This window comes from Eutrigla gurnardus (assembly GCF_963514095.1).
Source record: "Eutrigla gurnardus genome assembly, chromosome: 13".
NCBI lineage: Eukaryota > Metazoa > Chordata > Actinopteri > Perciformes > Triglidae > Eutrigla > Eutrigla gurnardus.
The window spans coordinates 3,561,194-3,571,595 of NC_139936.1; the positions used below are offsets into that span (position 1 = coordinate 3,561,194).

Below are 10,402 nucleotides of genomic sequence, written 5' to 3' on the forward strand. Positions count from 1 at the left end.
GGTTCATTATTTATTTGTGGCATACAATATTATTACATTGCTAATGGCATTTCTATGTTATCATTTACTATGATTTTTTTTAATGACGTACCATAATATTACAGTATTCTATTCTTAGTGAAGAAGAAAAAGAATGAAGTTTATGATCATCAAATCAAAATGTAATATTAATTTCTCATTTTGGATCTGAGGAAGAATTACTTTAAACCATTCATAAAGCTATAAATTAATACTCATCAGAAAGTGGCAACTAAAATTCTCAAACCATTATTATTGAACGTAAATCATGTATTTTATAGTATAAACATAATTTACGTCTATTGTTTAGCTGCCTCGTCAGTAGGGGGAAGCACTGGCCACCACTCGCATTTAGAATGCAGCCGATAGAACCCACGAAGAAGAACGGTGTAAACGAGGAAGTTCATATTTTTACAGGAAGTCAGCGTAAGCTGCCTTTTGTTTTGTTTTGTCTTTGTTTTCTGTCTCGGATTGGTGGTCGTTTTTCACCAGAGAAGTTCGCTGCATTCGATAAAAGATTGTTTTTCATCTCATTTCTTTCCGTTAAGTTTGTTTTTTTTCATGACGGTAGGTGACATTTGGCGTTAGCTGTAAACGAGCTATACACGCTAACAACAAAGCTAACGGGCCTGTAGGCCATCTGTCCATTGTCTGCCCGTCAGGCGAATACTTTGCCTTTTTTTATATCAGACACAGTTTTAAGGCCGAACGTTGTTTGGAAACGTTAAATCCCACGGTGAACTCATCGCCAACACCGCTGTCATCCGTTCGTCGCACAGGAAACAGTTAGCTTTAGCTGTACCGGCTAACTTTTTTATTTTGGCCAGTCAGTTGGCTGACCTTACTAACGGCTCGTCACTGACAAGAAAGGAGGGGAAGCGACACTCCAACAGTCGACCGGGACGTTGGATGACCATGTATGCCCCGCCGGGTTCTGCTGTCCCTGGAGGCCGGAGGAGGAGGGGAGGAGGAGGCACCTCCCTGCCCAAGCAGCCGGAGCGGAGCCTGGTGTCGGCTCTGCCCGGGGCTCTGTCCATCACCGCGCTGTGCACCGCTCTGGCCGAGCCGGCCTGGCTCCGGGTTCACGGAGGCACCTGTCCAAGGCAGGAGCTGGGGGTGGCAGATGTCCTGGGGTACATTGACCCCAAGCTTCTGGACGGTGAGGAACAGCAAAAGTGCATTAAAACCCTACAGCCAATAATCCGGTAGCTCCCTTGTAATTCTTTGCCCCCCCCCCTCCTCCCAGATTACTGTGTAAACCCACAGACCATCCTGCTGATGAGGGTGATCGCTGCCTTCTGTTTCCTGGGGATCCTCTGCAGTCTGATCGCTTTCCTCTTGGACGTGTTTGGACCCAAACACCCTGCCCTGAAGATCACACGCAGATATGCATTTGCACATATCCTCACAGGTATTGATCCAGCATATTGGCTTCATTTTTTTCAATAAAGTATATGTAGTCATTGTCGACTAAATGTTTTCTCTGTCTCTCATCAGTTCTGCAGTGTGCCACCGTCATAGGCTTCTGCTACTGGGCCTCGGAGCTCATCCTGTCACTGCAGCAGCAGCATAAAAAATACCACGGCTCCCTCATATACGTCACTTTCGCCATCAGCTTCTACCTGGTGGCGGGGGCGGGCGGAGCCTCCATCCTGGCCACGGCCGCGAACCTGCTGCGCCACTACCCCACCGAGGAGGAGGAGCAGGCTTTAGTGCTGCTCTCGGAGATGGAGGACAGCAGTGAAACTTTTCCTGCCGATTATGACATTGCCAATCAGTTTCAGCCGCCGCCTGCCTACACGCCCTAATGCCACCAGACTGGCCTTGTTAACACTCGCTTCTTTCTCAGCACGGCTATTGGCTTGATGAGCAAAACCCCCCCCACTCTTTATCAGACGGATATCTTCGCAAAAATACTCTCCATAATGAACACAGCGTGCACAGTTAGTGCACAAACTCCTCGACTGACAGTGCTTGGGTGCATGAAAGCTTTCTTTATGTGGTGGCAGAGGTTTAGGAGATGATTCTTACTTTCGCCACTGAAGTTGGTAGTGATCTGCATGTAAATGGCTTTTAGGATTTGGTTCTTACATGTAAAAGCAAAAACTAAACTGCAAGGAGAGCTCAACGTGGCGCTTAATAAGTAATTAATGAAACAGCCGCAGCCCGAACGGCGCCAATCACAGTATTGAGGCTGAAGTGTCGGTTGTGTTGCTGTCTGGTTGGATCGTGGCTGGAGATTTGTTAGCATCGTTTTTATTTACATTTTTGATATGCTTGCCGTGTGTATGATTTTATTCCCCCCACGATGACTCAAAAATGCAGAAATGCTCTGAGAAGATTGTTTTAGACTTTCATATAAAAGTTAGAAAATGGACCTGATTATTTATTTGTCTGTGTTGTTTCTTATTTTCTTTTCTCTTGCTTTGTAGACACGCGTCACTGGTTTAGTCTTATTTAATCACATCTTTTACTTGAAATATGAAGAAATCTGTTGGAAAACTGTGAGTGGTGTTTTTTAGAAAGGATCATGGCACGCGTTGTGTGTCGGGAGAGAAACATGTCTGTATTTTTCACCATCAGAGACATTTAGTAACAGGAAACTCACCACACAAGTAGGATGTGTCGTGTTTCTTGTATTTGATTTGACCTTATTTCAGTTCCAGTATGTTCTTTTGATGCATGAGTTCCTTCGTGTGCACATTTTAAACCTTCAGGCAGTCGTATGAGAGCAGCTCACAGAAAAAAAGGTGCCAGCTGAGGCTTTAAAATTGTGATTGATGTGGTGACTAGCTGGTTGTGTATTGTTCTGTTTACTCAATTTCTGCGTTTTGTTTCCTCAAATTGTCAACATACTTTCATCACCAGTATGTAAATATTGATTGTTTCTATATAAAAGTGGTCATAATAAAAATTAATGCCATATCTTTGCCTCGTGCGTCATCTGTACACTGATTACTCTTTGCTAATTGTAAGTCCTTCACCAAACGCAGCCTATAGGCAGGAGCTGCAGTTTTGAGTTAACGGCATATTGGCTTTGACATTCTCCGTCTGACCAGGGTATTTCAGGGTTTACCGTCTAGACGTTTTAGACGCAACATGGCATTAAAGCGAGTAAGAGCCTTACAACCTAATAGACTTTAAAGGGCATACAGTATGCCTTGTACTGTATACAGGCATCACATCCACCACATACAAAGAAAAACCAATAAGCATCATCAAGAAGCTGCAGGAGGAGGCAGCGTTGTGTACAAGTCGTCATCTTCTCCTCACAAAACTATATTAAAAACCATTTTTTGCATTCTTCCTGCAGGTTTGTTTATCTAAAACTCCACGATTAAGAGGTTCAACCTAAATGGGTCAAGATATTTCATGGGTTAAAGCGGTGTTTAGGATACTCACCAGAGGTCACGTATCACTCAGCAGCCAAATGACTTAAGTTAATCAGGTGAATAAACAAGGTATTAATAGGGAAGGGTGTTGGGCACGGGAATAGGCCATTCAAGGCGAAGAAGTGATGGCTATTCTCAGAAAATGCAGCTTACGTTGGAACGTCACCTGCTCACACTCTCCTGGTATATAAACGCCGGGAGGCGCAGCGAGATCAATACTACGACCATTCCAAGTCTTCACCGTCTCTGTGGGAAACTCTGATTTACACGTTCCTCCTCGGGAAACGCTGAGAGCTCCAACGAGACATCATGCTGGCGTCCAGGACTCTGCTGTCAAAACAAACACTGGCTGTTCTCTCTCGCCAGCCGGCCTGCTTCGTTCACCAAGGTGACTATGGCAACTGGGGAAATACCAATATTGCAGTGGTAAGTGACACATATTTGGACATATTTATAGATTCACGTGGGCATTATTGTGATGAATCCAAATGTAATGCAGGTTTTCTCCGGATGCGGCTGGTGGGACGGGACTGACGTCCACGAGGGAGTCTAGTGAGTATCTCACATCGTTGTGTGAACCTGTCACCGTGCAGAGATGGTAACCCGTCTGTCTGCCTGTCTGTCTTCAGCACCATGTACCACCTGAGCCGGAACGGCGCTCGCTTCCAGATGTTTGCTCCAAACCAGCAGCAGATGCACGTGGTGGACCACATGAAGAAGCAGCCTGGCTCTGGAGAGAACCGGTAGGCCTGTTAGAGGGGGAGGGGGGGTCACACACGGGGGTCAGAGCGGCTTGATTCATTCCATGAGTTAGTATTTATGATTATTTCTGGCCGTCAACTAGGAACATGATGATGGAGTCGGCTCGCTTCAGCCACGGTCAAGGGTCGATGCAAATGCAGGACCTGTCCAAGCTGGACGTCAACAGCTTCGACGCCGTCATCTTCCCCGGCGGCCACGGCGTCATCAAGAACCTGTGAGGATTCATAAACGTATGATGTAGAAATATGAAGAAAAACGAGATTACGAGCCGGCACGATAAAGTCTGTCACTCTTCAGATCCTCCTTCGTGAAGGATGGGAAGGACTGCAAGCTGCACAACGACGTGGAACGAGTGCTGAAGGAATTCCACCGCACACGCAAGCCTATCGGGTCAGTATCATCTTGTCACTGTTCTATCTATGACTCAGTACTGTGTTACTCTACTTATGTACTAGACGTAGGTTCAAGTGTTATGGCAGCTGTGGCTTTGGGTGACTCTTCTAATTCATATAATTCACATTTTCAATTCCAAACGTGAGGCAAAACTGCAGACCGCCTCCGACTCGTACCACACTTTTAAATCAGATTACATAAGATTACATTAAACACAGATAAACACACGAGATTTAAACGATCCCTGTAATGGAATTGGGACATTGGGGCAGCTGGAGAAGGAAAAAGGTCAGACAGAGAATACTGAGCCATTTCTTCATACCTTTTGGATGACATTATGAGACGTGTTTAAAACCCATTTAAATTGTATTTACTGTACTTCCACATTGTCAGAGGTGTACTTTTACCACTATTTCATTATTCTGTCATTATATATGTCTGTGGAGATGCAGCTGCTGAAACATTCACCCACATTTGCAAAAAAACAACAACGAAAATCTGAAAACATTATTCAAATCAAATAACTGAAGTAAAGCCAGTAAAGAAATAAAGTGCCACACAGGAAGCTGTCTGCTGAAAGCCTCCATGTTGGCTCTCACAGTAGGAAGAGCAGGTAAAAGGAAGCTTACATTAAGTAACGAGAAGTCAGACCACATCCTGAAGGATCCCACGCCGAGACAGACAGTGATCCTTTTACCATGTTGGCAAACCTCGGTGATGAAGTGAGGAAGGGCAGCTGTGCAGACAGGTCACGGGGTCAGGTGAGGGGACACCTGGTGGCCGCGGGCAGAATGGCAGGAAGTTTGCAGGAAGACGGAGGATTGTGTACTTTTCTTTTTACTCTTCTGCAGCTGGACTTACAAAGTACACACCGCTGCAGGCAGTAGCTATTCCTCATGACCTTTGACCCTCTTGCTCATATATAGTTTCCCCTGGTAGCCCCCTTGTTTAACGTCACAACACTCGGGCAAAGTCTGCAGAAATGTTGACTTATGGAAAGTGTGCAATGATTTCCCAGTGGGAGAGTCAGACCTCATGGCCTTTGGGATCAGGCTTGCATACTTCAATGTGCCACCAGATAGAGTAGGACATACTACATTATGCATACTAAACAGCATGGTAGGAGGAGGAAGAGGAGGAGGAGGAAGCAGCTGTCACCGTGATGAGTTTTGACCTCGGCCCAGACATCACTTAAAGGATAATACCAGCGTTAATCCTTTCCTGTTGCAAAGAAATTCACTGAAAACACAGTGGAAAAAATACTGGCACTTATTTATGTTATAGAGGCCGTATAAATATGTGCAAAGCTGGCTTGGGTGTGCAATGTAGTATCGTTTATTATAGCAGACAGGAGACGAACGCCCTCCATTGTTCTGTTTTTGGCAGAGCTGTAATCGTTGTGATCGGATCTGTCGACACAACGAGCGGCGTATCCATTTAGAAGCAGCTTCCTCAAAGCAGTCATTTAGCTCCGGGTGGCAAACTCCTCTCTGCTGCAGCTCCTCCATGATGCAAACCCCCTCTCCTCCCATGTTTCCTCTGGTTTCATCACGGTTTCTCCTCTCTGGTTCAGGAGCGTAACAAAGAGATGAATGTGAATCTATAGGCAGAAGACATTTTGACTTGAAAGCTCAGGAGTAAATAGTGAAATTAACGATGTCTGAATTCCATTAAGCTGCTGTGGTATCCTGGTGTTGTGCATGTTGGCCCACTTCAACACTTGAATAGAACAGAGCCACCGTTAGTGGTTTAAGTACCGTTGCTCCTCCGACTAGGACAAGTCAAAAATCCCATTGGATAAGCCTGGAATAGTCACGTGTGTTGCATGTTTTTGAGATAGTGGAGATATTCAAAGTGCTTCAGGCAGACAGTTAAAAATGTCTCTTTGTGATCAGACTGTATTGACTTTAAACCCCAGCAGATCTTTCAACAGAAGTCATTCGTGTTAAATTGCTCGATTTGATTAAAAAGGATGGAAAGCTGGAGTTGGCTTGCTTCATGTTTTGGTCACAAATGGCCTAAAACACTCATCTTCTGGTCTGATAGTAGATTTAAAAGTACACCCTGAGCTCCACGCTGACGTCCCACTGCCTCATACTGGTAGAGCCTTGTTTCTCTCCCTGTCTGATACTGGTAATCCAATTATTCTCACACACTGATCTCAAACTTATTATCCTAACCTCCACCCACCGTCTGCTCCCGTTCCAGCCTGGCCAGCATGGCGCCCGTGCTGGCCTGCCGCGTGCTGCCCAGCATCGAGGTGACTATGGGCTACGAGCGGGACGAGAACACCCGCTGGGGGAACTGGCCCCACACCAACATGGTGCAGGCCGTGAAGACCATGGGCGCCCGCCACACTGTCCGCGAGCCATACATATCCTTTCACAGATCTGTTTTATTCCTTTTCTATCTTCTTAGACATGTGATGAAACGTCTGCAAACCATCCATACTTAAATCAAGTACATAGGAAAAGTATGAACTTGACACCTTTTTTTAGAGGGGAGCCAGGATGATGTAGGAGGGGTGGATTATGGGACCCAGAAGGAGGTTCGATGGATGGAGGAGGAAGGGTCGTGGTTAGATGGATGGAGGGATGGAGGAGGAAGGGTTGTGGTTAGATGGATGGAGGGATGGAGGAGGAAGGGTTGTGGTTAGATGGATGGAGGGATGGAGGAGGAAGGGTTGTGGTTAGATGGATGGTTGGAGGAGGAAGGGTTGTGGTTAGATGGATGGAGGGATGGTGGAGGAAGGGTTGTGGTTAGATGGATGGAGGGATGGAGGAGGAAGGGTTGTGGTTAGATGGATGGTTGGAGGAGGAAGGGTTGTGGTTAGATGGATGGAGGAGGAAGGGTCGTGGTTAGATGGATGGAGGAAGATGGAGGAGGAAGGGTCGTGGTTAGATGGATGGAGGGATGGAGGAGGAAGGGTTGTGGTTAGATGGATGGAGGAGGAAGGGTCGTGGTTAGATGGATGGTGGAGGAAGGGTTAGGGTTAGATGGATGGAGGGATGGAGGAGGAAGGGTTGTGGTTAGATGGATGGAGGGATGGTGGAGGAAGGGTTGTGGTTAGATGGATGGAGGGATGGAGGAGGAAGGGTTGTGGTTAGATGGATGGAGGGATGGAGGAGGAAGGGTTGTGGTTAGATGGATGGAGGGATGGAGGAGGAAGGGTCGTGGTTAGATGGATGGAGGGATGGAGGAGGAAGGGTTGTGGTTAGATGGATGGAGGGATGGAGGAGGAAGGGTTGTGGTTAGATGGATGGAGGAAGATGGAGGAGGAAGGGTTGTGGTTAGATGGATGGAGGAAGATGGAGGAGGAAGGGTCGTGGTTAGATGGATGGAGGAAGATGGAGGAGGAAGGGTCGTGGTTAGATGGATGGAGGAAGATGGAGGAGGAAGGGTTGTGGTTAGATGGATGGAGGGATGGAGGAGGAAGGGTCGTGGTTAGATGGATGGAGGAGGAAGGGTTGTGGTTAGATGGATGGAGGGATGGAGGAGGAAGGGTCGTGGTTAGATGGATGGAGGAAGATGGAGGAGGAAGGGTTGTGGTTAGATGGATGGAGGGATGGAGGAGGAAGGGTCGTGGTTAGATGGATGGAGGAAGATGGAGGAGGAAGGGTTGTGGTTAGATGGATGGAGGGATGGAGGAGGAAGGGTTGTGGTTAGATGGATGGAGGAAGATGGAGGAGGAAGGGTTGTGGTTAGATGGATGGAGGAAGATGGAGGAAGGGTCGTGGTTAGAGGGATGGTGGAGGAAGGGTGGGATTAGAGGGATGGAGGAATGGAGGAAGAAGGACTCTGATCTCCGGTGCCAGGTCCTGTATTCAGTAAAGAGAGGGAGAGACAGAAGACGGGATGCGTTCTTGTTCCTGAAACCTGGTTCTGAAACTTGCGTTGTCATGTGACCCCTGCGTTGACCTTGACCCCTCCCGTCTCTCACGAGGCCCATGTGGACGAGAAGAACAAAGTGGTCAGCACTCCCTCCTTCATGTGGGAAACAGATTATCACTACCACTACATCTTCGACGGCATCGGAAACATGGTCAAACACGTCATGCGTATGTCCACCAAGTAACGTGACGTTTTCAGCCACGGGCGAGAAAAAAAAAAAGAAATAGAGGAAGTTGACGTGCACCTGTGTGTGTGTGTGTGTTGTGATGAATTTAAAACAATATAAACGCTTTAGTTAAAGAGCCAATGTGACTCATAATGATGGTATTGGTTACGCATGCTGAAAGCACATCTGCAGGGGCTAACGGGTCGCTATACGTTTACCTTTCCACCTTTATCTTTTGACAGAATTGTCCAGACACATCTGTGAAACAGTCAGTAAAAAAACACCTTCAATTACAATCTTTTGTCACAGTTTTGGGACGAGGAAGAACCACCTTAATAGTACACGACATCAGCAGAGCGAGGATGCACACGAGCTTTCTTAGTATTCCTGGGTCTCATTAAGGCTGAATCATTGAAGCACTGTGAACATTTTGTAGTTCTTCCCTCCATATCACTGTCTAAGATGTTACATTTCTCCATCAAATTGAAATAAAAGGTAATAGTATGGACAATTACTTACATTGTTGTGCCGTTTTTGACGCCCACGCTGAGGGAAAATTCAGAATATTTAAGAACGGGAAGGAGTAAAGCCATGCTGCCATGTCGTCATGACGATTCATGGTCCCCAGATAATGAATCCTACTGACTTCGCCCAACTTTTCTACGGAAACACAAGCGGCCAGATATTTCAGGCTTTTAACGAAATGTCTCAGTGATTAATGAAATTATAAGAAATTCATGAAATTTTGTAGATTCATGCTCCCCTCAAGATGAATTGCAATACCTTTGGTTATATAGCACCATCTTAGGGACAATTTGTCAGTTAATTATAAATATATTCAAATAAAAAAATACCCCAACACATTCTCTCAGTCTGATTCGTTCAGAATAAAACAATTTATTCATTACAAACATATAAAAATGACAAAAACAACCAGGTGGTAAGATATAAAATTTCCAGTTTGTACAAAAACTTCCAAAAACCATCATCATAAAAATGCATACTCACTCCATGTGAAGACTGTCATCTGGGTCATTTAAGTAAATATGGTACAAATCTCAAATCTTAGCTTCAAAAAGGTCTGAAAACCTTCGACGTAATAAAAACAGCTTATTTTTCAGTCCAAAACAAAAAAAGGAGGCTAACGGGCACAAAATTCATGACGGACTTCACAGCAAATTCAAATACAGAATCAGAAGCCGATGAAAGATTCACAGTGTCGCCTTCACGTCAATGAAGTGAATTGTAAACATTTTTGCATATCATAACTCACTTTCATAAATATACAGAGTCGTGTGAGCAAAAGGAAAAAAAAGGTACAGCTTTTCAGTCATTTTTTAATCCCCTGATCCTCAGTTTTTTTTTACTTTAGCTCATCAGGTCAAACCTCAACTAGTGCGTTTGTGACATTAACACAAATAAGGCAAAAATCATTTTACGTATGGTTATTATGGAGTTTCCGATTCGGGTGGAGTACATTTTTGTTTTCATCTCATGAATTTGATGAAGTGGAATATAAAATACAGCGGGGTTCATTCACATTAAGGTACATATAAACATTTGTACATATGGAACATATACTGGGATTTGGTTTATAAAAGTCTCAACAAGGTGAACGTTGTTGTGGAAGATAATACGTATAAAACAAAAAAATGAGTTCAGGGAACCGACAGTAAGAACCACAGTGGCAAAAATAATAACAGATTCTTCTTCTTTTAAATAAATGATCGTTTGAAGTAACAAGAAAAAGTCATGTAATGTTTGAATACTATTATTTAAG

General features: G+C 45.0%; 2 protein-coding genes across 2 annotated transcripts; both read left to right on the forward strand.

The window, feature by feature from the left end:
* Positions 1–423: 423 nt before the first annotated feature.
* Positions 424–2,943, forward strand: tmem127 (transmembrane protein 127). The gene is made up of 3 exons (XM_084024252.1): positions 424–1,177; positions 1,265–1,429; positions 1,516–2,943. Exons 1-3 carry the CDS (start codon positions 928–930, stop codon positions 1,824–1,826), a joined length of 726 nt encoding a protein of 241 aa, XP_083880378.1. The 5' UTR covers positions 424–927; the 3' UTR covers positions 1,827–2,943.
* Positions 2,944–3,615: 672 nt separating this feature from the next.
* Positions 3,616–9,136, forward strand: gatd3l (glutamine amidotransferase class 1 domain containing 3, like). The gene is made up of 7 exons (XM_084024778.1): positions 3,616–3,836; positions 3,910–3,962; positions 4,040–4,153; positions 4,255–4,386; positions 4,470–4,562; positions 6,774–6,937; positions 8,504–9,136. The coding sequence occupies exons 1-7, from the start codon at positions 3,720–3,722 to the stop codon at positions 8,638–8,640; spliced, it is 810 nt and encodes a 269-aa protein (XP_083880904.1). The 5' UTR covers positions 3,616–3,719; the 3' UTR covers positions 8,641–9,136.
* Positions 9,137–10,402: the final 1,266 nt, after the last annotated feature.